General features: G+C 45.8%; 1 protein-coding gene across 1 annotated transcript in view; it reads left to right on the top strand.

Moving 5' to 3' along the window:
- Positions 1-27,507, top strand: part of LOC109908646 (retinoic acid receptor beta-like) — a 94,825-nt gene that overhangs the window by 32,717 nt on the left and 34,601 nt on the right. The window contains exon 4 of the mRNA XM_031793185.1: positions 24,857-25,017. Within this exon, the coding sequence (XP_031649045.1) occupies positions 24,857-25,017 (161 nt within the window). The remainder of the gene's footprint in view (positions 1-24,856; positions 25,018-27,507) is intronic.

The following is a 27,507-nucleotide window of genomic DNA, read 5'->3' as shown; positions in this document are numbered from 1 at the left end:
TGCTAGGCTCAGCAGGGTTATATACAACACGCTGTATCAGGTGATTAGCACACCAGCAACAGCAGAACTTTTCCCAAGTCTGTTGAAATTAAAGTAGTACTTGTTTGATTCCTCCATCTTACCTTGATTTCTGACAGAAATTCCCCCAGCATCCACACACTGTACCCTTCAAGAGGGTTGATCCTATACTGTCTCTATGTGTCTGAAGTACAGAACTGGCTGGTGGGACTCTCTCCCAGGAGAAAGATGGATGGATGAGAGGAACTAGTGCAGGTGAATGATAAAGAGATTTCTTTGGTGGTTAAATTCTCAAACACGATCCGCGTACTTCCTACACACTTTAAGGGTCTTTGAAACACATCAATGACAGATTTACCCTTGAATCCAATCCAATTACAAAGATTCATTCCTTCTGAAAGGTGACATTTAAATTGTAATTTGCGATATACATATTGCAATTCCATCCCATTGAGAAGGGTATCCTTGACGACCTGATTAGAAGACACCTCCACATACTGTCTCCTTTTTTATTAACTGATCAAAGTATTCCAGTTTGACATGAGAACGGTTGCAGGTGTTCCACATGGAAAAGGTAACAGTAACCTGATAACCACTGGTCAATCATGCTGTGAAGGGAACAAGTACTCTCTTGCCCAAAAATTGTAAAACCACTGTCCTTGAAATCAACGACTTGATGTGAGTGGCATGCATCATCACCCAACCCACTAAAGAACCGAGTATGTTCAGCCGTTGAAGGTGTGTGTGTGTGTGTGTGTGTGTGTGTGTGTGTGTGTGTGTGTGTGTGTGTGTGTGTGTGTGTGTGTGTGTGTGTGTGTGTGTGTGTGTGTGTGTGTGTGTGTGTGTGTGTGTGTGTGTGTGTGTGTGTGTGTCGTGTCTTAGCGATCATGTTGCCCCATTCCATTGTCAGCGACGGGAACAGTTTGCATTTCACAGGTTATTGCCACTTCTTGATTGCATCTGCAGTTACGGTGCCCGTCCACTTCACGCTCCATTAGCCCTGAGGGGAAGAAGCCATTTCTCTCCTCTTTCTCCCCCATAGACTCACAGAGAAGGTGCTGCCTCTATTCTCTTGTACACCTGGTTTGGCTTCCCCATAGAGATAGTGTATAATGTATATAGTGTTCTATTTCATTCTGTATGTCTCCCCCACTGAGCACAGGAACCATTCCCCTCCTCCGTGTGTTGCTGTGATGAGGTTGTGTACCTTAGCTTACTCCACTCCTGTAGCTGCTAGCTAACCCCAGCAGGTACCCTGTCCTTCCTATAACGTGTGCCGCAATGTTAATGTAGTGTTTACTGGTGTGTTATTGAAGAGGGAGCTAGGTACTGTGGGTTCGAAGCACTTGATTTCACGGTACTGCTTCTGTTGGTATTTCCATGGTATTTTAGAGGAAATTCCCTCCTCAGACAGAGGGAACCAGGCTCAGGAGGCCCATGCTTCATCTTCTGCCTCGCAGATACACGTATAGAACAAAAACAGATGAAAACCACAAAAACACATTTTCATGGGATCTTATGTGAACTTAATGTGATAACGTGTGACAACAGGTAAACCGTGAAAATACACATGTGAAGTTTTCTAAAAACACGTGTTTTCACATTATTTCACATGAATTTTCATGTGAAATCATGCGATTTTCCATATGTGATATCATGTGTTTTTTCAGTAAGGGTAACCATGTTCAGAGTTCAGGCACAAAGGAATGTGTGTGGGTTTGTATTTTGTGTGTGGGTGTATGTGTGCGTGCGTGTGTCTGCGTGGGGACAGTTAGTGATGTTAGAGAGTATGAAATGGAGAAGTCATTTCGGGTCACTGGCCCCTACAGTCACATTTCACCTGCTCTGGTCTCTGACATAGAGAGTTCAGAAAGCTGGCTGGCATAATATCAGCTGTGTTTCTCTGGTCTCTGACATAGAGAGTTCAGAAAGCTGGCTGACATAACATCAGATGTGTTTCTCTGGTCTCTGACATAGAGAGTTCAGAAAGCTGCCTGGCATAAACATCAGCTGTGTTTCTCTGGTCTCTGACATAGAGAGTTCAGAAAGCTGGCTGGCATAACATCAGATGTGTTTCTCTGGTCTCTGACATAAAGAGTTCAGAAAGCTGGCTGGCATAACATCAGCTGTGTTTCTCTGGTCTCTGACATAGAGAGTTCAGAAAGCTGGCTGGCATAACATCAGATGTGTTTCTCTGGTCTCTGACATAGAGAGTTCAGAAAGCTGCCTGGCATAACATCAGCTGTGTTTCTCTGGTCTCTGACATAGAGAGTTCAGAAAGCTGGCTGGCATAACATCAGATGTGTTTCTCTGGTCTCTGACATAAAGAGTTCAGAAAGCTGGCTGGCATAACATCAGCTGTGTTTCTCTGGTCTCTGACATAGAGAGTTCAGAAAGCTGGCTGGCATAACATCAGATGTGTTTCTCTGGTCTCTGACATAGAGAGTTCAGAAAGCTGGCATGGTATCAGTTTGTATGTGTGTGTGGAGGGGCATGGTATCAGTTTGTATGTGTGTGTGGAGGGGGATGGTATCAGTTTGTATGTGTGTGTGGAAGGGCATGGTATCAGTATGTATGTGTGTGTGGAGGGGCATGGGATCAGTTTGTATGTGTGTGTGGAGGGGCATGGGATCAGTTTGTATGTGTGTGTGGAGGGGCATGGGATCAGTTTGTATGTGTGTGTGGAGGGGCATGGGATCAGTTTGTATGTGTGTGTGGAGGGGCATGGTATCAGTTTGTATGTGTGTGTGGAGGGGCATGGTATCAGTTTGTATGTGTGTGTGGAGGGGGATGGTCTAATATCACAGGCTCCCAGAGAAGAGAGGGGGAGGGGGCGCGTTGGTCGGTGCATCCCATGGGTCGTGTATGTGGGGGGGGGGGGGGGGTTAAGGAAGAGAGGGATATTCATGGCGAGGTGAACACTAGGAGAGAACGCCCCCAGGACAATCAATTACCCAGCACTCCAAACATATGACCAGGAGCAGATACATCCCAGTGACGCATCAGACAACAGACCTGAGAAATAGATGGGCTTTTAATACTTCCAAACGGATGGCGGGAGGAGGAGGGGAGGATGGACGGAATACATCTAGTCCTCCATCTCATCATCACCTCCTCCAACTAGAGATATTATTACTTCTCTTTACTCCCAAATGAAAGACAGAATCATATTCCCTCATTCTATGAATAGGTCATTCCCTCTTGAATAACTTTTGATTTGATTGACCCTGTAGGTCAGGTGTTATGTGAAGGACTGGGCCTTAGGGGCTCCTTTTAGAAATAGCAATGTATTAACATGAGAACACATACTTTTATTGCCAGATAAATACACAGACTGTGTTTACACAGGCAGCACAACTCTGATCTTTTTAGTCACTAATTGGTGTTTTGACCAATCAAGTCAGCTCTTTTGCCACTAATTGATTAGAAAATCAGAATTGGTCTGCCTTTGTAAACGCAGCCAAAGACACCATAGACTAGTCTGTAGTAGAGTGTGTAAAATATGGTGGTGTACACTACGCTCCTGAGTGGCGCAGCGGTCTAAGGCAGTGCATCTCAGTGTTAGAGGCGTCACTACAGAACCTGGTTCCATTCCAGGCTGTATCGCAGCGGTCTAAGGCACTGCAACTCAGTGTTAGAGGCATCACTACAGACCCTGGTTCCATTCCAGGCTGTATCGCAGAGGTCTAAGGCACTGCAACTCAGTGTTAGAGGCGTCACTACAGACCCTGGTTCCATTCCAGGCTGTATCGCAGCGGTCTAAGGCACTGCATCTCAGTGTTAGAAACGTCACTACAGACCCTGGTTCCATTCCAGGCTGTATCGCAGTGGTCTAAGGCACTGCAACTCAGTGTTAGAGGCGTCACTACAGACCCTGGTTCCATTCCAGGCTGTATCGCAGCGGTCTAAGGCACTGCATCTCAGTGTTAGAGGCGTCACTACAGACCCTGGTTCCATTCCAGGCTGTATGGCAGCGGTCTAAGGCACTGCAACTCAGTGTTAGAGGCGTCACTACAGACCCTGGTTCCATTCCAGGCTGTATGGCAGCGGTCTAAGGCACTGCATCTCAGTGTTAGAGGCGTCACTACAGACCCTGGTTCCATTCCAGGCTGTATCGCAGCGGTCTAAGGCACTGCAACTCAGTGTTAGAGGCGTCACTACAGACCCTGGTTCCATTCCAGGCTGTATCGCAGCGGTCTAAGGCACTGCAACTCAGTGTTAGAAACGTCACTACAGACCCTGGTTCCATTCCAGGCTGTATCGCAGTGGTCTAAGGCACTGCAACTCAGTGTTAGAGGCATCACTACAGACCCTGGTTCCATTCCAGGCTGTATCGCAGCGGTCTAAGGCACTGCATCTCAGTGTTAGAGGCGTCACTACAGACCCTGGTTCCATTCCAGGCTGTATGGCAGCGGTCTAAGGCACTGCAACTCAGTGTTAGAGGCGTCACTACAGACCCTGGTTCCATTCCAGGCTGTATGGCAGCGGTCTAAGGCACTGCATCTCAGTGTTAGAGGCGTCACTACAGACCCTGGTTCCATTCCAGGCTGTATCGCAGCGGTCTAAGGCACTGCAACTCAGTGTTAGAGGCGTCACTACAGACCCTGGTTCCATTCCAGGCTGTATCGCAGCGGTCTAAGGCACTGCAACTCAGTGTTAGAGGCGTCACTACAGACCCTGGTTCAAATAAAAGTTCAAATAAATGCAGTATGACCCTGTTGGTAATCTAGGGTGGAGTGTGTACTACTATAGTAATCTAGGGTGGAGTGTGTACTACTATAGTAATCTAGGGTGGAGTGTGTATTACTGTAGTAATCTAGGGTGGAGTGTGCACTACTATAGTAATCTAGGGTGGAGTGTGTATTACTGTAGTAATCTAGGGTGGAGTGTGCACTACTATAGTAATCTAGGGTGGAGTGTGTATTACTGTAGTAATCTAGGGTGGAGTGTGCACTACTATAGTAATCTAGGGTGGAGTGTGCACTACTATAGTAATCTAGGGTGGAGTGTGTATTACTGTAGTAATCTAGGGTGGAGTGTGCACTACTATAGTAATCTAGGGTGGAGTGTGTATTACTGTAGTAATCTAGGGTGGAGTGTGCACTACTATAGTAATCTAGGGTGGAGTGTGCACTACTATAGTAATCTAGGGTGGAGTGTGCACTACTATAGTAATCTAGGGTGGAGTGTGCACTACTATAGTAATCTAGGGTGGAGTGTGCACTACTATAGTAATCTAGGGTGGAGTGTGCACTACTATAGTAATCTAGGGTGGAGTGTGTACTACTGTGGTATTCTAGGGTGGAGTGTGCACTACTATAGTAATCTAGGGTGGAGTGTGTATTACTGTAGTAATCTAGGGGGAGTGTGCACTACTATAGTAATCTAGGGTGGAGTGTGCACTACTATAGCAATCTAGGGTGGAGTGTGTACTACTGTGGTATTCTAGGGTGGAGTGTGCACTACTATAGTAATCTAGGGTGGAGTGTGTACTACTGTGGTATTCTAGGGTGGGCGGAGTGTATACTACTTTAGTAATGTAGGGTGGAGTGTGTACTACTGTGGTATTCTAGGGTGGAGTGTGTACTACTGTGGTATTCTAGGGTGGGCGGAGTGTGTACTACTATAGTAATGTAGGGTGGAGTGTGTACTACTATAGTAATCTATGGTGGAGTGTGTACTACTGTGGTATTCTAGGGTGGAGTGTGCACTACTATAGTAATCTAGGGTGGAGTGTGTACTACTGTGGTATTCTAGGGTGGGCGGAGTGTATACTACTATAGTAATGTAGGGTGGAGTGTGTACTACTGTGTTATTCTAGGGTGGAGTGTGTACTACTGTGGTATTCTAGGGTGGGCGGAGTGTGTACTACTATAGTAATGTAGGGTGTAGTGTGTACTACTATAGTAATCTATGGTGGAGTGTGTACTACTGTGGTATTCTAGGGTGGGCGGAGTGTGTACTACTATAGTAATGTAGGGTGGAGTGTGTACTTCTATAGTAATCTAGGGTGGAGTGTGTACTACTGTGGTATTCTAAGGTGTAGTGTGTATTACTATAGTATTCTAGGGTGGAGTGTGTATTACTGTAGTAATCTAGGGTGGAGTGTGTACTACTATAGTAATGTAGGGTGGAGTGTGTACTACTATAGTAATGTAGGGTGGAGTGTGTATTACTATAGTATTCTAGGTTGGAGTGTGTATTACTGTAGTAATCTAGGGTGGAGTGTGTACTACTATAGTAATGTAGGGTTGAGTGTGTACTACTATAGTAATCTATGGTGGAGTGTGTACTACTGTGGTATTCTAGGGTGGGCGGAGTGTGTAATACTATAGTAATGTAGGGTGGAGTGTGTACTACTATAGTAATCTAGCGTGGAGTGTGCACTATTGTGGTATTCTAGGATGGGCGGAGTGTGTACTACTATAGTAATGTAGGGTGGAGTGTGTACTTCTATAGTAATCTAGGGTGGAGTGTGTACTACTGTGGTATTCTAAGGTGTAGTGTGTATTACTATAGTATTCTAGGGTGGAGTGTGTATTACTGTAGTAATCTAGGGTGGAGTGTGTACTACTATAGTAATGTAGGGTGGAGTGTGTACTACTATAGTAATGTAGGGTGGAGTGTGTATTACTATAGTATTCTAGGTTGGAGTGTGTATTACTGTAGTAATCTAGGGTGGAGTGTGTACTACTATAGTAATGTAGGGTGGAGTGTGTACTACTGTAGTAATCTAGGGTTGAGTGTGTACTACTCTGCAGTTTTCAGCTGAGTAATCTTGGCCTCTGTTTGAAGAAGCTGTTAAATTAATTGTCGGGCCCTGTGCCATGCTGCCACACACACTCGCTCTCACACACCCTTCACTTTCAAGCACGCTGCCACGCTTTATTAGGACCACTGCTCTGCAGGACACTCAGCTAATCCTCATCTTGTCAATGAGCTAACGTCCTGTCCTCCCTCCATCCCTCTCTTCTTCCCTTCCTCCTCTCTCTCTCCCCCCTCTCTCCTCTCTCTCCCCTCCTGTCCTCCCACTCCCTCCCTCCTGTCATCCTCCCTCCTGTCCTCCCTCTCCCTCCCTCCTGTCATCTCTCCCTCCCTCCCTCCTGTCCTCCCTCTCCCTCCCTCCTGTCATCCCTCCCTCCTGTCAACCCGCCCTCCTGTCATCCCTCCCTCCTGTCCTCCCTCTCACTCACTCCTGTCCTCCCCCTCTCTCTCCTGTCCTCCCTACTGTCCTCCCTCCTGTCCTCCCTCCTGTGCTCCCTCCTGTCCTCCCTCATGTCCTCCCTCCTGTCCTCCCTCCTGTCCTCTTGTCCTCCCTCCTGTCCTCCCTCCTGTCCTCCCTCCCTCCTGTCCTCCCTCTTGTCCTCCCTCCTGTCCTCCCTCCCTCCTGTCATCCCTCCCTCCTGTCCGTCCTCCCTCCTGTCCTCCCTCCTCTCCTCCCTCCCTCCTGTCCTCCCTCCTGTCCTCCCTCCCTCCTGTCCTCCCTCCTGTCCTCCCTCCTGTCCTCCCTCCCTCCTGTCCTCCCTCCCTCCTGTCCTCCCTCCCTCCTGTCCTCCCTCCTGTCCTCCCTCCTCTCCTCCCTCTCCTGTCCTCCCGCTCTCTCTCCTTTCCTCCCTCCTGTCCTCCTGTCCTCCCTCCTGTCCTCCTCCTGTCCTCCCTCCTGTTTTCCTGTCCTCCCTCCTGTCCTCCCTCCCTCCTGTCCTCCCTCCTTCCTGTCCTCCCTCCCTCCTGTCATCCCTCCCTCCTGTCCTCCCTCCCTCCTGTCCTCCCTCCCTCCTGTCCTCCCTCCGTCCTGTCCTTTCTCTCTTTCTCTCTGGCTGCTGGAGTAGCTGACAGACAGTTTTCTGGGCTGGTGGATGCCTGGGATAACGTTAACACACAGCCTTAACGTTTCGTAGAGAGAGCCGCAGGCTGGACCATCTGTGTCATCCCAGCCTCCACCCGGCACCATGGCAACCTAACAGATGCACCAGTAAATAAACAGAATATTTCTCCTGGCGACCAGTTGCCACATCCCATAATACCATGGCAGCCTTTAACACCCACCAGGTGGGGAACGATGAACGACACATAACTCTACCCACGCTAGCAGAGAGTTGCAGCTAATGGTGTGTGCGTGTCTGTGCACGTGTGTGTGAGTGTGTGTGTTTGCGTGTGTGTGTGTGTGTGTGCATGCATGTGTGTGTGTGTCCTGGCTGGGAGACACCTGGACAGTGATGTTATGTATGACCTTGCAGCAGGGTGGATTCTACAGTAGTTATGCCAGCTGAGCTACCAGCGGTAACACAGTGGTACTGTATACGGCCAGCAGTGGTACTGTATACGACCAGCAGTGGTACTGTATACGACCAGCAGTGGTACTGTATACGACCAGCAGTGGTACTGTAAACGGCCAGCAGTGGTACTGTATACGGCCAGCAGTGGTACTGTATACGACCAGCAGTAGTACTGTATACGGCCAACAGTGGTACTGTATACGGCCAGCAGTGGTACTGTATACGACCAGCAGTGGTACTGTATACGACCAGCAGTGGTACTGTATACGACCAGCAGTGGTACTGTATACGACCAGCAGTGGTACTGTATACGGCCAGCAGTGGTACTGTATACGGCCAACAGTGGTACTGTATACGACCAGCAGTGGTACTGTATACGACCAGCAGTGGTACTGTATACGGCCAACAGTGGTACTGTATACGGCCAGCAGTGGTACTGTATACGGCCAGCAGTGGTACTGTATACGGCCAACAGTGGTACTGTATACGACCAGCAGTGGTTCTGTATACGACCAGCAGTGGTACTGTATACGACCAGCAGTGGTACTGTATACGGCCAACAGTGGTACTGTATACGACCAGCAGTGGTACTGTATATGGCCAACCGTGGTACTGTATACGACCAGCAGTGGTACTGTATACGGCCAACCGTGGTACTGTATACGACCAGCAGTGGTACATTATACAGCCAGCAGTGATTCTCTGTACGGCCAACCGTGGTACTGTATACGACCAGCAGTGGTACTGTATACGACCAGCAGTGGTACATTATACAGCCAGCAGTGATTCTCTGTACGGCCAACCGTGGTACTGTATACGGCCAGCAGTGGTACTGTATACGACCAGCAGTGGTACTGTATACGGCCAACAGTGGTACTGTGTACGGCCAACAGTGGTACTGTATACGGCCAGCAGTGGTACTGTATACGACCAGCAGTGGTACTGTATACGGCCAACAGTGGTACTGTATACGACCAGCAGTGGTACTGTATACGACCAGCAGTGGTACTGTATACGACCAGCAGTGGTACTGTATACGGCCAGCAGTGGTACTGTATACGGCCAGCAGTGGTACTGTATACGACCAGCAGTGGTACTGTATACGGCCAACAGTGGTACTGTATACGGCCAGCAGTGGTACTGTATACGACCAGCAGTGGTACTGTATACGACCAGCAGTGGTACTGTATACGACCAGCAGTGGTACTGTATACGACCAGCAGTGGTACTGTATACGACCAGCAGTGGTACTGTATACGGCCAGCAGTGGTACTGTATACGACCAGCAGTGGTACTGTATAAGGCCAACAGTGGTACTGTGTACGGCCAACAGTGGTACTGTATACGACCAGCAGTGGTACTGTATACGGCCAACAGTGGTACTGTATACGACCAGCAGTGGTACTGTATACGACCAGCAGTGGTACTGTATACGGCCAGCAGTGGTACTGTATACGGCCAACAGTGGTACTGTATACGACCAGCAGTGGTACTGTATATGGCCAACCGTGGTACTGTATACGACCAGCAGTGGTACTGTATACGGCCAACCGTGGTACTGTATACGATCAGCAGTGGTACATTATACAGCCAGCAGTGATTCTCTGTACAGCCAACCGTGGTACTGTATACGACCAGCAGTGGTACATTATACAGCCAGCAGTGATTCTCTGTACGGCCAACCGTGGTACTGTATACGACCAGCAGTGGTACATTATACAGCCAGCAGTGGTACTGTGTATGTCCAAGCATAGTCTCTGTTAACCCAGAACTAAAGTCTTGCGTAATTAATCAGATGCTCGATTAAGTTCTGGGTCCAAACATGTTAAGAGAAGAGATGACTGCTCATTCAGCCCAGGGTTCCGGTCTAGAAGCAGGCATTCCACTGTGCTCAGAGGGCACTTTCGATGCTGCAGTTTAGCTGCAGCCGAGCCCAGAAAAACAATTCTCGTAGACGGACACAGAGAGAAGTTCCTAAAAGTCCTAAAAAGATAATTTTGTTATCACCTTTGTACCAGAAATATCCACTGAATATATCCAAGATATATTTCCCATCGTTTAACATTTTATATGAATCCAATGTCGGACATGCTTCTGCATGACGTGATGACGTTGTCGCTGCTCAGGCTTGCTCCAGAGAACATGACTAGACTACGTTGAAGACAACGGGCGTCCATCTTGGAAGCAGTTATTTTATACCTCAGTGATTCAGCCAGCCAGATTACTCTCTTGCTTTCATCGTCAGTGTGCACCCTTTTGGTTATTAAAGCCCAGACAGATTCCTGTCTTGCTTTCACCATCAGTGTATGCCTGTTTGTTAATTAACTCCCAGGTAGAAGATCAACCTATAAGCACCACATTCGTCCTGGAATTCTCAGGGGACTTCGTAAAAAGCCAAAATATCCTTGGGCTCATGCATTAATTCTCCTCTGTGTGTTGCATGGTATACTGGTACCGAGGTAATATCACAGTACCAAAATGTCACTTATGATACCAACATTTCAGAATACCGTAGTGCGGTTTCGTATGATACTACAAACTGTTTCCGCCCTACGAATCTGAAGAACCCACTGGCGCCTTTTCTCAAATGTTCATAAAGTTAGTTTTGTTTATAAATTCAGTTGAATTTTTTAAGCAACAGCCACTAGTTGCTTGTAAGCGCCACTCCAGTAATGTCCACTTCACTTCCATGTGCATATCATATCTATAACCCCTAACCTGGCATCACTCACTTGGTTCTCTCCGTGCGCTCTTCCTGCGCATCGACTCTTCAATCAGTTTTGTCAATATAATTTAGCCGTGATGGCGAGTGGGGATGCAGTCCCTGATGCGTCTTCTGATGTTACATTGAATACAATGGAGCAGCGCACAGAGCTGATATAATAACCAAGAGCACAGGCCAGTCAGAGGCTTTGTGAGTTCGCTGTCACGCAGCATTCAAATGACAAGAGCACAGGCCAGTCAGAGGCTTTGTGAGTTCGCTGTCACGCAGCATTCAAATGACAAGAGCACAGGCCAGTCAGAGGCTTTGTGAGTTCGCTGTCACGCAACATTCAAATGACAAGAGCACAGGCCAGTCAGAGGCTTTGTGAGTTCGCTGTCACGCAGCATTCAAATGACAAGAGCACAGGCCAGTCAGAGGCTTTGTGAGTTCGCTGTCACGCAGCATTCAAATGACAAAAGCACAGGCCAGTCAGAGGCTTTGTGAGTTCGCTGTCACGCAGCATTCAAATGACAAGAGCACAGGCCAGTCAGAGGCTTTGTGAGTTCGCTGTCACGCAGCATTCAAATGACAAGAGCACAGGCCAGTCAGAGGCTTTGTGAGTTCGCTGTCACGCAGCATTCAAATGACAAGAGCACAGGCCAGTCAGAGGCTTTGTGAGTCCTCCCTCCCATTCCTTCCCCCCATTCCTCCCTCCCATTCCTTCCCCCCATTCCTCCCTCCCATTCCTCCCTCCCATTCCTTCCCCCCATTCCTCCCTCCCATTCCTCCCTCCCATTCCTCCCTCCCATTCCTTCCCCCCATTCCTCCCTCCCATTCCTCCCTCCCATTCCTCCCTCCCGTTCCTCCCTCCCATTCCTCCCTCCCATTCCTCCCTCCCATTCCTTCCCCCCATTCCTCCCTCCCATTCCTCCCTCCCATTCCTCCCTCCCATTCCTTCCCCCATTCCTCCCTCCCATTCCTTCCCCCCCATTCCTCCCTCCCATTCCCTCCCCCCATTCCTCCCTCCCATTCCTTCCCCCCATTCCTCCCTCCCATTCCTTCCCCCCATTCCTCCCTCCCATTCCTTCCCCCCATTCCTCCCTCCCATTCCTCCCTCCCATTCATCCCCTCCCATTCCTTCCCGCCATTCCTCCCTCCCATTCCTCCCTCCCATTCCTTCCCCCCATTCCTCCCTCCCATTCCTCCCTCCCATTCCTCCCTCCCATTCCTTCCCCCCCATTCCTCCCTCCCATTCCTCCCTCCCCATTCCTCCCTCCCCATTCCTTCCTCCCGTTCCTCCCTCCCATTCCTTCCCCACATTCCTCCCTCCCATTCCTCCCTCCCATTCCTTCCCCCCATTCCTCCCTCCCATTCCTTCCCCCCATTCCTCCCTCCCATTCCTCCCTCCCATTCCTTCCCCCCATTCCTCCCTCCCATTCCTCCCTCCCATTCCTCCCTCCCATTCCTTCCCCCCATTCCTCCCTCCCGTTCCCTCCCTCCCGTTCCTTCCCCCCATTCCTCCCTCCATTCCTCCCTCCCATTCCTTCCCCCCATTCCTCCCTCCCATTCCTTCCCCCCATTCCTCCCTCCCATTCCTCCCTCCCATTCCTTCCCCCCATTCCTCCCTCCCATTCCTCCCTCCCATTCCTCCCTCCCATTCCTTCCCCCCATTCCTCCCTCCCATTACTCCCTCCCATTCCTCCCTGCCATTCCTCCCTCCCATTCCTTCCCCCCATTCCTCCCTCCCATTCCTTCCCCCCATTCCTCCCTCCCATTCCTTCCCCCCATTCCTCCCTCCCATTCCTTCCCCCCATTCCTCCCTCCCATTCCTTCCCCCCATTCCTCCCTCCCATTCCTCCCTCCCATTCCTCCCTCCCATTCCAGCCAGATCACAGGTAGGCCTTTGCAAATAGGAGCAAATCAGCCATTCTATGCAGTATCTATTATACAGTGTAAAGTTAAATTCTATGTGTTTTATTGAGTATATATTGAGTATATATATTGAGTGTGAATATCAGTCACAGGTTTTTTTGTGTAGCACATGCGCATAACATTTAGAAAACAGGAACAAGCTTCGGTGGGACGGGGCGAACAGGACGTTAGATTTTTTTCACCGCGGTATCGCAATACAATGTTTTGTTTATTTAACCTTTATTTAACTAGGCGAGTCAGTTAAGAACAAATTATTATATACAATGACAGCCTACCAAAATGCAAAGGACCTGTGGGGCTGGGGGCTGGGATAAAAAATATAGGACAAAACACACATCACGACAAGAGAGACGCCACAATACTACATAAAGAGAGACACCACAATAATACATAAAGAGAGACACCACAATAATACATAAAGAGAGACACCACAATACTACATAAAGAGAGACACCACAATAATACATAAAGAGAGACACCACAATACTACATAAAGAGAGACACCACAATACTACATAAAGAGAGACACCACAATAATACATAAAGAGAGACACCACAATAATACATAAAGAGAGACACCACAATAATACATAAAGAGAGACACCACAATAATACATAAAGAGAGACACCACAATAATACATAAAGAGAGGACACCCCACAATACTACATAAAGAGAGACACCACAATACTACATAAGAGAGACACCACAATAATACATAAAGAGAGACACCACAATAATACATAAAGAGAGACACCACAATACTACATAAAGAGAGACACCACAATACTACATAAAGAGAGACACACAATACTACATAAAGAGAGACACCACAATAATACATAAAGAGAGACACCACAATAATACATAAAGAGAGACACCACAATACTACATAAAGAGAGACACCACAATACTACATAAAGAGAGACACCACAATACTACATAAAGAGAGACACCACAATAATACATAAAGAGAGACACCACAATACTACATAAAGAGAGACACCACAATACTACATAAAGAGAGACACCACAATACTACATAAAGAGAGACACCACAATACTACATAAGAGAGACACCACAATACTACATAAAGAGAGACACCACAATAATACATAAAGAGACACCACAATAATACATAAAGAGAGACACCACAATAATACATAAAGAGAGACACCACAATACTACATAAAGAGAGACACCACAATACTACATAAAGAGAGACACCACAATACTACATAAAGAGAGACACCACAATACTACATAAAGAGAGACACCACAATACTACATAAAGAGAGACACCACAATAATACATAAAGAGAGACACCACAATACTACATAAAGAGAGACACCACAATACTACATAAAGAGAGACACCACAATAATACATAAAGAGAGACACCACAATAATACATAAAGAGAGACACCACAATACTACATAAAGAGAGACACCACAATACTACATAAAGAGAGACACCACAATACTACATAAAGAGAGACACCACAATAATACATAAAGAGAGACACCACAATACTACATAAAGAGAGACACCACAATAATACATAAAGAGAGACACACAATACTACATAAAGAGAGACACCACAATACTACATAAAGAGAGACACCACAATACTACATAAAGAGAGACACCACAATACTACATAAAGAGAGACACCACAATACTACATAAAGAGAGACCTAAGACGACAACATAGAGGGGAAGCTTTAACGATGTGCGCTGAGAGTCGGGAAACAAGTACAGGGAGTGAGTGTTTTAATCAATAAAATAAACAAGAAACAAGTACAGGGAGTGAGTGTTTTAATCAATAAAATAAACAAGAAACAAGTACAGGGAGTGAGTGTTTTAATCAATAAAATAAACAAGAAACAAGTACAGGGAGTGAGTGTTTTAATAAATAAACTAAACAAGAAACAAGTACAGGGAGTGAGTGTTTTAATAAATAAACTAAACAAGAAACAAGTACAGGGAGTGAGTGTTTTAATCAATAAAATAAACAAGAAACAAGTACAGGGAGTGAGTGTTTTAATAAATAAAATAAACAAGAAACACAAACAACGCACCGACATGAAACAGAGTCAATAACACCTGAGGAAAGAACCAAAGGGGAGTGACCGATATAGGGAAGATAATCAAGGAGGTGATGGAGTCCAGGTGAGTGTCATGAGTCGCAGCTGCGCTTGACGATGGTGACAGGTGTGCGGGATAATCAGCAGCCTGATGACCTAGAGGCCGGAGAGGGAGTATATGTGACAGTACCCCCCTCCCTGACGCGCGGTTCCAGCTCCAGCAACACATGACAACACAGCATTGTAGCAACAACACATGACAACAACATGGTAACAACACAACATAGCAGCAGCACAACATGGTAGCAGCACAAAACATGGTACAAACATTATTGGGCACAGACAACAGCACAATGGCAAGAAGGTAGAGACAAAAATAGATCACGCAAAGCAGCTACAACTGTCACTAAGAGTGTCCATGATTAAGTCTTTGAATGTAGAGATGGAGATAAAACTGTCCAGTTTGAGTGTTTGTTGCAGCTCGTTCCAGTCGCTAGCTGCAGCGAACCTAAAAGAGGAACGACCCAGGGATGTGTGTGTTTTGGGGACCTTTAACAGAGTGTGATACTTGGTATGGTATCGTAAGTCAAATTTGGGTATCGTGACAACACTAGATTGTATAGATTAAACCCATGCAGAACCCAACAGATGGCCTAATACAAAGCTGTAAAAGGTTGGTAGTCCTGCTTCCAGACTGGCTTCATACCATTACCCCCCTGCCTCCCCAAGGCCCAGCCTTAACACAGCCTAGCCAAAATGTTTCGGGAAATGTTTCGGGTTTTTCATTGTCTTTTCCTTATAGAAATTGAACCCACAATCTTGCTGTTACTATCGCTACGCTCTTACCAACTGAGTTGGTTGAGAATAGAAAAAACATTGAAAATATGTCCCTTTCTGGGAATGTTTTTAGGGGGGGTATTGGTTGTTCTGCTATTGCTCTGACAACACTAAATTTAAGCCAACTCATCCACCATGTCATCATCCAGAACGTCATCCAGACCTTCGGAAGACATTGCAGAATTATCCCTGACATTTGTGTGAAAGGAAGATTCATAAAACAAACCTTCACAAAACAGGAAAAACTGCCCTTGTTTAAACTGGCTTGTATTCATTTAAGTTCAGCAGTAAATCATATTCAGAAAGCCCTTCAGTTGACAATGGCCATGTTGTTTTCCCCCACATATCAGGCCCAGGTCTTATAGCTACTAACTGTCATTGGGATTATTATTACGACACCCTGCCCTCTGTTTCCACACGTACACACACACAGCTTACACTCATGTTAATTGTTATTCTATAGAGCTGTGAGTGTCTATGGAGGTCAAAGTTGACGTATTGTTATCCTGCCTCTCCGATTGTCTCTACTCGTTAGTGAAATTACCATCAACAATGTTATGTGTGTGTGTGTTTCTTGATTTAATGACCTTAGCAGCTGATTAAGTTGAGTGTTTACATATTTTAGGGCTCGTTACTTACACGTGATGTCACATATAGGGCAACAAATCAATGTTTATTGGTTGAGTATACAGATTTGCAGATGTTATCACAGGTGCAGCGAAATGCTTGTGTTTCTATCTCCAACAGTGCAGTAATTGCAGTAAGTGCAATAATACCTAGCAATAAATAAATAAAAACAATACACACATTATATAGGGTGAGACATGATTAGAATACAGTATGTACATATAAAGTGGGTGAAACAGTATGTAAACATTATTAAGGTGACCAGTGTTCAATGACTCTTATGTGCATAGGGCACCAGTCTTATGTGCATAGGGCACAAGGTGCAGGGTAGAGTACCGGGTGGTAGCCGGCTAGTAACAGTCTCTAAGGTGCAGGGTAGAGTACCGGGTGGTAGCCGGCTAGTAACAGTCTCTAAGGTGCAGGGTAGAGTATCGGGTGGTAGCCGGCTAGTAACAGTCTCTAAGGTGCAGGGTAGAGTATTGGGTGGTAGCCGGCTAGTAACAGTCTCTAAGGTGCAGGGTAGAGTACCAGGTGGTAGCCGGCTAGTAACAGTCTCTAAGGTGCAGGGTAGAGTACCGGGTGGTAGCCGGCTAGTAACAGTCTCTAAGGTGCAGGGTAGAGTATCGGGTGGTAGCCGACTAGTAACAGTCTCTAAGATGCAGGGTAGAGTATCGGGTGGTAGCCGACTAGTAACAGTCTCTAAGGTACAGGGTAGAGTACCGGGTGGTAGCCGACTAGTAACAGTCTCTAAGGTGAAGGGTAGAGTATCGGGTGGTAGCCGGCTAGTAACCATCTCTGAGGTGCAGGGTAGATTATCGGGTGGTAGCCGGCTAGTGACAGTCTCTAAGGTGCAGGGTAGAGTATCGGGTGGTAGCCGGCTAGTAACAGTCTCTATGGTGCAGGGTAGAGTATCGGGTGGTAGCCGGCTAGTAACAGTCTCTATGGTGCAGGGTAGAGTATCGGGTGGTAGCCGGCTAGTAACAGACTCTAAGGTGCAGGGTAGAGTATCGGGTGGTAGCCGACTAGTAACAGTCTCTAAGGTGCAGGGTAAAGTATCGGGTGGTAGCCGGCTAGTAATAGTCTCTAAGGTGCAGGGTAGAGTACCGGGTGGTAGCCGGCTAGTGACAGTGATTAAGGTTCAGGGCAGGGTACCGGGCGGAGGCCGGCTAGTGGTGGCTGTGGTGAGACACACACAGCGGTTAGTGACACCCCGAACCCAACCAGACGGTTTAATTCCCTTTAATAGACCCTGTTTTACCCTGCATGCTGTATGCTATCATTATGGTGGGACCTAGGATTGAATTGATTGGACATTAATGTCACTGGACTGGGGAGGAGGGGGGGAATGGAGGTGAGAGGACACATACTGTTGTCCAATGAAGGAATCCTTCAGTTTTTAAGAAATTATTGGAATTGATGTTTGGATTGTTGTCTGTATTTCCCAGTACTCAAAGAGCTGAAGATCAAAGACAGACAATCAGACAGATAGCAGACAGATGTGGAGACAGACACATAGGGTGCATCTCAAATGGCACCCTATTCCCTTTTAACCAGAGTCCACCAAGGGAATAGGGTGCCATTTGGGACACAGACATAGAAGATAGAAGCAGACACCCTGTCTGTCAGTAAAAATAGAGGTACAGTAGATGTAGTTTATAATCTTAGTCGGGCTGTAAAGGACAATTACTCTTCCACATAGACTTAACACAATGCGTCTTCAAGGATGCTGGCAGGAAGGATACAAACTGAACAAACAAACGATTCTGGAGGCTTCACAGTCTCTTTGCACAAAATCGACCCTCTGGGCTGTGTTCATCAGGCATCAAACGGAAAAAACAGACTGGTACAGGGAGAGACTTCCTGAACTTCCTGGTCCAATATGAAACACTGTTTTCTGACGCATGCCCGAATAAACAGGACCCTGTATTGAGTCAACACCTGTCTCCTCTAGCTGGTATGTTTGAGGATTCTCAGAACCTCCGAATCTCCCTCTGTGTCAGACATCAAATACCAACGTCTCCTCCAATCCCAGAGCTCCATCACAAACTCAGGGTTTTCCAGGACACCACGCAGGGGGTCCCGGTGTTCACTCTGGTTCCATTCTGTACTTCCTGTAACGAAACCTATATTTCCACCCTTTGTCATTAGAGTTTGTATGAGACAAGGGAAGTATAGCAAGGTGAGAATTTCCTATATCAGAATGGACAGTTAAAGCATCCTGGTTTACTGCATTCTATCTGCTCCTAGGTTTATATTCAATAGATACAGACAAGGACTCACTTCTCTTTCATAACGGTCAATACAGTAGAACAAACGGCAAATGTTTTTTTGTTGCGTTTTTAAAAACGCATACACAGCTCGAGCAAGACATTCATCAGCATTTCTCTGACTACGTTCCTCCATTGAGTAAAAAAAACTTCTGATTCCAGGAGGACCATGAGCTGTTGCTATCGATAAGGTGTCTGATTCATAATTTTCACCTCGAATAGAAGTAGAGGGACTTTTGTCAGAGGTTGCTTGTTGTGAGCGCTGAGTGAACTTTATGCACTTGGCCAGATGATTCTGCATCTTTGTTGCAATCTTCACATATGATTTGGCACAGTATTTGCAAATGCACACAGCTTTTCCTTCTACATTAGCTGCAGTGAAATGTCTCCGCACATCAGATAGTGCCGTGGCATTTTCCTGTAAAGATTAGGGGAAAAAATGTTTGAAAAACCCAAATACAATTTCCATGTACAGAATTGTTAGATTAAACATTTCCTTTGTAAGATAAATGATTTAAAATGAAACATGTATGGAAACAGGTGAACTAACACTCCTCAGTTAGCAGGCTCAAGCAAACTAAAACCCACGTGGTAGCAAAAACGAACTATCAGAAATGATTAACAAGTTAGAAATATTTTTAACACACTTTGCTGTAGGCTTGCTTTTTACTAGTTAATAAACAATAATGTATGTCATATAAAATACAGTTGCAGTCGGAAGTTTAAATACATTTACAGTTTTTCACAATTCCTGACATTTAATCCTAGTAAAAATTCTGCTTTAGGTCAGTTAGGATCACCATGTTATTTGAAGAATGTACGTGGGTCAGAAGTTTACATACACTCAATTAATATTTGGTAGCATTGCCTTTAAATTGTTTAACTTGGGTCAAACGTTTCGGTGGCCTTCCACAAGCTTCCCACAATAAGTTGGGTGAATTTTGGCCCATTACTCCTGACAAAACTGGTGTAACTGAGACAGGTTTGTAGGCCTCCTTGCTCGCACAAGCTTTTTCAGTTCTACCCACACATTTTGTATATGATTGAGGTCAGGGCTTTGTGATAGCCACTCCAATACCTTGACTTTGTTGTCCTTAAGTCATTTTGCCACAACTTTGGGAGTAGGCTCCAATCCAACTCAAATGATGTCAATTAGCCTATCAGAAGCTTCTAAAGCCATGACATAATTTTCTGGAATTTTCCAAGCTGTTTAAAGGCACAGTCAACTTAGTATATGTAAACTTCTGACCCACTGGAATTGTGATATAGTGAATTATAAGTGAAATAATCTGTCTGTAAACAATTGTTGGAAAAATGACTTGTGTCATTCAAGAAGTAGATGTCCTAACCGACTTTCCAGAACTATAGTTTGTTAACAAGACATTTTTGGAGTGGTTGAAAAATTTGTTTTAATGACTCCAAACTAAGTGTATGTAAACATCCGACTTCACCCCACCCAGTATTGTAATCAGAATTTACCAGAAAGCATGTAGTCCTTGGCTCAGACAGTGTAGTAGTGTGGGCTCAATAACATCTTATTAGTGTGCAAGATCTTGAGAATCAGCTGTACATGTGATGGAAGAGTGCACTGTACATGTGATGGAAGAATGCACTGTGCATGCAGAGGGTTGCAATTCCATTGAATTGGGGATAGTTTAACCAAAATATGCTACAAGACCTAGAATTGCCTCATGTGTATCCCACAAAAAAAGGTTCACTGTTATAAGCTAACTATTTTGATGAATTTAAGCAAAATTCCCCAAATTCCAGGGATTCTCCCATGCAAAATTTCTGGAAATTTACCGGAATGTTTCTGACCCTATGCAAATCTATTTGAGACGATACAACAAGGAATACATTTGAGTTATTTTACTAAACTTTAGTTACCCTCAGCTGATCTGAACACAACATACTCTGGCCCTGTTATATCTCTCTCTTTCCCCTCTGTCTCTCTCTCTCCCCCCTTCTCTTTTACTGTCTCTCTCTCTCTCTCCCCCTTCTCTTTTACTGTCTCTCTCTCTCTCCCCCCTTCTCTTTTACTGTCTCTCTCTCTCTCTCCCCCCTTCTCTTTTACCGTTTCTCTCTCTCTCCCCCCTTCTCTTTTACTGTCTCTCTCTCTCTCCCCCTTTTCTTTTACTGTCTCTCTCTCTCTCTTTGTGTCTGTCTCTCTCGCTCTCTCTCTCTTTGTGTTTCTGTGTTTCTCTCTCTCTCTCTCTTCTTTCTCTCTCTCTCCCCCCTTCTCTTTTAATGTTTCTCTCTCTCCCCCCTTCTCTTTTACTGTCTCCCTCTCTCCCCCTTCTCTTTTACTGTCTCTCTCTCTCCCCCCTTCTCTTTTACTGTCTCTCTCTCCCCCCTTCTCTTTTACTGTCTCTCTCTCCCCCCTTCTCTTTACTGTCTCTCTCTCTCTCCCCTCCTCTTTACTGTCTCTCTCTCTCCCCCCTTCTCTTTTACTGTCTCTCTCTCTCCCCCCTTCTCTTTTACTGTCTCTCTCTCTCCCCCTTCTCTTTTACTGTCTCTCTCTCTCTCTCCCCTTCTCTTTTACTCTCTCTCTCTCTCTCTTTGTGTCTGTCTCTCTCGCTCTCTCTCTCTTTGTGTTTCTGTGTTTCTCTCTCTCTCTTTCTCTCTCTCTCCCCCCTTCTATTTTACTGTCTCTCTCTCTCCCCCCTTCTATTTTACTGTCTCTCTCTCTCCCCCTTCTCTTTTACTGTCTCTCTCTCTCTCCCCCTTCTCTTTTACTGTCTCTCTCTCTCTCCCCCCTTCTCTTTTACTGTCTCTCTCTCTCTCCCCCCTTCTCTTTTACTGTCTCTCTCTCTCTCCCCCCTTCTCTTTACTGTCTCTCTCTCTCTCTCCCCTTCTCTTTTACTGTCTCTCTCTCTCCCCCCTTCTCTTTACTGTCTCTCTCTCCCCCCTTCTCTTTACTGTCTCTCTCTCTCCCCCCCTTCTCTTTTACTGTCTCTCTCTCTCTCCCCCTTTTCTTTTACTGTCTCTCTCTCTCTCTTTGTGTCTGTCTCTCTCGCTCTCTCTCTCTTTGTGTTTCTGTGTTTCTCTCTCTCTCTCTCTTTCTCTCTCTCTCCCCCCTTCTCTTTTAATGTTTCTCTCTCTCCCCCCTTCTCTTTTACTGTCTCCCTCTCTCCCCCTTCTCTTTACTGTCTCTCTCTCCCCCCTTCTCTTTACTGTCTCTCTCTCTCCCCCCTTCTCTTTTACTGTCTCTCTCTCTCCCCCCTTCTCTTTTACTGTCTCTCTCTCTCCCCCTTCTCTTTTACTGTCTCTCTCTCTCCCCCTTCTCTTTTACTGTCTCTCTCTCTCCCCCCTTTCTTTTACTGTCTCTCTCTCTCCCCCCTTCTCTTGTCTCTCTCTCTCCCCCCTTCTCTTTTACTGTCTCTCTCTCTCTCCCCTTCTCTTTTACTGTCTCTCTCTCTCCCCCCTTCTCTTTTACTGTCTCTCTCTCTCCCCCCTTCTCTTTTACTGTCTCTCTCTCTCCCCCTTCTCTTTTACTGTCTCTCTCTCTCTCTCCCCTTCTCTTTTACTCTCTCTCTCTCTCTCTTTGTGTCTGTCTCTCTCGCTCTCTCTCTCTTTGTGTTTCTGTGTTTCTCTCTCTCTCTTTCTCTCTCTCTCCCCCCTTCTATTTTACTGTCTCTCTCTCTCCCCCCTTCTATTTTACTGTCTCTCTCTCTCCCCCTTCTCTTTTACTGTCTCTCTCTCTCTCCCCCTTCTCTTTTACTGTCTCTCTCTCTCTCCCCCCTTCTCTTTTACTGTCTCTCTCTCTCTCCCCCCTTCTCTTTTACTGTCTCTCTCTCTCTCTCCCCTTCTCTTTTACTGTCTCTCTCTCTCCCCCCTTCTCTTTTACTGTCTCTCTCTCCCCCCCTTCTCTTTTACTGTCTCTCTCTCTCCCCCCTTCTCTTTTACTGTCTCTCTCTCTCCCCCCTTCTCTTTTACTCTCTCTCTCTCTCTCTCTTTGTGTTTCTGTGTTTCTCTCTCTCTCTCTCTCTCTCTCTCTCACTGTGTATCTCAATTCAATTTAAGGGCTTTATTGGCATGGGAAACATATGTTAACATTGCAAGTGAAGTAGATAATAAACAAAAGTGAAATAAACAATAACAATGTACAGTAAACATTACACTCACAGAAGTTCCAAAATAATAAAGACAATAATAATAAAGACAAATATGTATATATACAGTGTTGTAAAGATGTGCAAATAGTTGAAGCAGAAATGGGAAAATAAATAAACATAAATATGGATTGTATTTACAGTGGTGATTGTTCTTCACTGGTTGCCCTTCTCTTGTGGCAACACGTCAAAATATTGCTGCTGTGATGGCACACTGTGGTATTAGATATAGGCATTTATCAAAATTGGGTTTGTTTTCGCATTCTTTGTGGATCTTTATAATCTGAGGGAAATATGTGTATCTAATATGGTCATACATTTGGCACGAGGTTAGGAAGTGTAGCTTAGTTTCCACCTCATATTGTGGGCAGTGTGCACATAGCCTGTCTTCTCTTGAGAGCCAGGTCTGCCTACAGTGGCCTTTCTTAATAGCAATGCTCACTGAGTCAAAGCTTTCCTTAAGTTTGGGTCAGTCACAGTGGTCAGGTTTTCTACCACTGTGTACTCTCTGTTTAGGGACAAATAGCATTCTAGTTTGCTCTGTTTTTTGTTAATTCTTTCCAATGTGTCAAGTAATTATCTTTTTGTTTTCTCATGATTTGGTTGGGTTTAGTTGTGTTGCTGTCCAGGGGCTCTATGTGGTCTGTTTGAGTCCCAGGACCAACTTTATTAGGGGACTCTTCTCTGTAGGTGATGGCTTTGTTATGGAAGGTTTGGGAATCACTTCCTTTTAGGTGGTTGTAGAATTTAACGGCTCTTTTCTGGATTTTGTTAATTAGCGAGTATCGGCCTAATTCTGCTCTCTGTCTCTCTTTCTCTGAGTGTCTCTGTCTCTCTCTCCATGTACGTGCCTCAGTGGTTAGAGAGGTGACCTTGATGTTGCTGATTCTCTCCAGCTCTCTCATTGAATGAGAGAAGATGAGGAAGGAAAGGAACATCTAAACCTCCTTTGTCAGAACGCACACAAACGCACACCGAATCCCAACAGCCTCCACACATAAACACGCCATCACATGGAACTGCCCTCGGGGTTGCCACAGCAACCACCAGTGGGCGCTACTCTGAGACGATGCCAGGGCCGTCAGAAGATCAGCCTCATTCATCGTGTTGAGATAACGTCTGGCCAAATTAAACACTGTTGTTCTGAAGCTCTATAGCTGACTTTTTTTATACACTTTGATGATGAACTATGCAAAAATCCCTGCTCCATTTCTTGGTTGCTAAAATGTCAGTTTATGTGACAAAACAAGCAAGTATAGTGTAGAGAATCATTGTACCATCTAAACTGCTGTGAAATATATTTTAAATAACCTAAAATATTGTATTTACGGCTGTTTGAAGCTGGTGTAGAAAACCAAAAGTTTAAAACTAAACTTAAGAATGGGAAGCATAGAAATAGTGCACATGGAACAGATCTACCGCTTCTTAGACTTGCTTTCAATTAGAATGACAAATCTATAACGTTTCTATGTACATTTGGTCAGGTCGCCCAAAAAGTTACATATTGTCGCTTTAATCTTGTGCAGTGATGACACTAAGCTGACAGAGAAAGACTGAGTGACAGAGAGTTTAACCATTTGTGTTCTGTGGCTGGTGTTGCTGAAGATAGATACTGTGTGCTTAAATACACAGTTGTCATGGCAGAAGAAAGTTACTGCATGGACTCAGTCTCCTTGTCGTAAGTGGTGTTGTATATTTTAGTACAGTGTGCAATTCCAGACAACTCACATCTTAAATCACACACGTTGTGAATATGAGTAGCTCACTAATAACTGCCTTCATTTGGCTGGACCCCAGGAAGAGTAGCTGCTGCTTTTGCAGGAACTAATGGGGATCCATAATAAATACAATACAAATGCAGCCTAATGCCAACACTGTGCTGAATGGTTGATATGTCCAAAATGTGTAGGATGCTTTTTAGGCTTCAATTAACTTTTTATTGTTGACATTTGTTAGTTAACCTTTTCCCATTCCTTTCTTTTCCCCTCTCTCAGCTGTCAGGAACGACCGCAATAAGAAGAAGAAGGAGAGTCCCAAGCCAGAGCTGACAGAGAACTACGAGCTGAGTGCAGAACAAGAGGCCATCATAGAGAAGATACGCAAGGCTCATCAGGAGACGTTCCCATCGCTCTGCCAGTTGGGGAAATACACCACGGTTAGTACTGTAGCACACAGAGACACACACACACACACACACACACACACACACACACACACACACACACACACACACACACACACACACACACACACACACACACACACACACAGACAGACAGACAGACAGACAGACAGACAGACACACACAGACAGACAGACAGACAGACAGACAGACACACACACACACACACACAGAGACACACACACACAGACACACACACACACACACACACACAGACAGACACACACACACACACACACACAGAGACACACACACACAGAGACACACACACACACAGACAGACACACACACACACAGAGACACACACACACAGAGACACACACACAGACAGACACACACACACACACACACACAGAGACACACACACACACAGAGACACACACACAGACACACAGAGACACACACACACAGAGACACACACACACAGACACACACACACAGAGACACACACACACAGAGACACACACACAGACACACACACACACACACACACACAGAGACACACACACACAGACACACACACACACACACAGAGACACACACACACAGAGACACACACACACAGAGACACACACAGAGACACACACACACACAGACACACAGAGACACACACACACAGACACACAGAGACACACACACACAGAGACACACACACACAGACACACACACACAGAGACACACACACACAGACACACACACACAGAGACACACACACACAGACACACACACAGAGACACACACACAGACACACACACACACACACACAGACACACATACACAGAGACACACACACACAGAGACACACACACACAGAGACACACACACACAGAGACACACACACACAGACACACACACACAGAGACACACACACACAGAGACACACACACAGAGACACACACACACAGAGACACACACACACAGACACACACACAGACACACACACACACACACACACACAGAGACACACACACAGACAGACACACACAGAGACACACACACACACACAGGCACACACACACAGAGACACACCCACACAGAGAATAGAAGTATACTACAGGATATTGTAATTTTCTGAAATTCGTAACTCAACCCCTCGAGAAAATCTCACACAGACCCTGAGGGGTTGGAAGCCAGGGTCAGCCACTGTGCAGTTTAGAGGTTTGCTCAAGGGCACAACCACAGGAGATTAGCATGCACACAGACACACTTATATTTAGTTGTAGTTAACTCTCCAGGCACAGTTTGCATCAATGTCAGTGTAGTGAGGTCTGACTAACTCAGACATCGATAGATTATTGTCTCCATGTCCCACTGACGCACACCACAAGCATGCATCTCTAACCCTCTGTTGACACACTGTCTGTTTCATTTTGTGTGATAGTGTACTTCTGACTGGCGGAGCCCACAAAGGAAATCGATCCATTGTACTGTACTGCAAATCCCCCTCTAATGCAGTAGCCAGAACTCAATTATAAGATAAATCCTCCCCAACACAACTCAATAACCTCTCCTGTCCATGCAATTCCAGGACGGTTGGATAGATTTAGAATGGAAATCCATGACAATCAAAGGAGGTTAGGAGCAGTCTTTAGGGCAGGTGCTTCATGTCAACTGATGATCAATATCTGGAGAGTGTCATGAGAAGATAGACATTCTGCGCTAGTCTTTAGAGAGCCTTGATAGGTTCCACAACTGCACAGTGGTCCTGTGCTCTGCTGCTGAGCCTGTGCTGCTGAGCCTGTGCTGCTGAGCCTGTGCTGCTGAGCCTGTGCTGCTGAGCCTGTGCTGCTTCCAGCCTATTTGGTTTTATTTTACTTCACCTTTTTTTAATTAACCAGGTCGGCTGGTAAGTTGGTAAGTTCTCATTTACAATTGCGACGTGGCCAAGATAAAGCAAAGCAGTGCGACAAAAACAACAACACAGAGTTGCACATGGAATAAACAAAGGTACAGTCAATAACTCAATACAAACATCTGTATGCAGTGTGTGCAAATGAAGAAAGAAGGTAAGGCAATAAATAGGCCAAAGTGGCGAAGTAATTACAATGTCCTAAGCCAGGATTCAGACACGGCTAGGACATCAGGGTTTGCGGAGTGTGCTAAAGCAGTGAATAAAGCAAACTTAGGGAGGAGGCTTCTAATGTTAACATGCATGAAACCAAGGCTTTTACAGTTACAGAAGTCAACAAATGAGAGCACCTGGGGACACACAGGGCCTGGGTTAACCTCTACATCACAAAGAGGAACAGAGGAGGAGTAGGATGAGGGTACAGTTAAAGGCTATAAGAACTGGTCATCTAGTGCGTTTGGAACAGAGTAAAAGGAGCAGACTTCTGGGCGTGGTAGGATAGATTCAGGGCATCATTTACAGACAAGGGCATGGTAGGGTGTGAGTACAGTGGAGGTAAACCTAGGCATTGAGTGAGGATGAGAGATGTTGCATATCTGGAGGCGTCAGTTAAG

Source organism: Oncorhynchus kisutch, linkage group LG17 (genome assembly GCF_002021735.2).
Source record: "Oncorhynchus kisutch isolate 150728-3 linkage group LG17, Okis_V2, whole genome shotgun sequence".
NCBI lineage: Eukaryota > Metazoa > Chordata > Actinopteri > Salmoniformes > Salmonidae > Oncorhynchus > Oncorhynchus kisutch.
The sequence above is the reverse complement of the archived record's forward strand: the minus strand, read 5'-3'. Positions and strand labels throughout refer to the sequence as shown.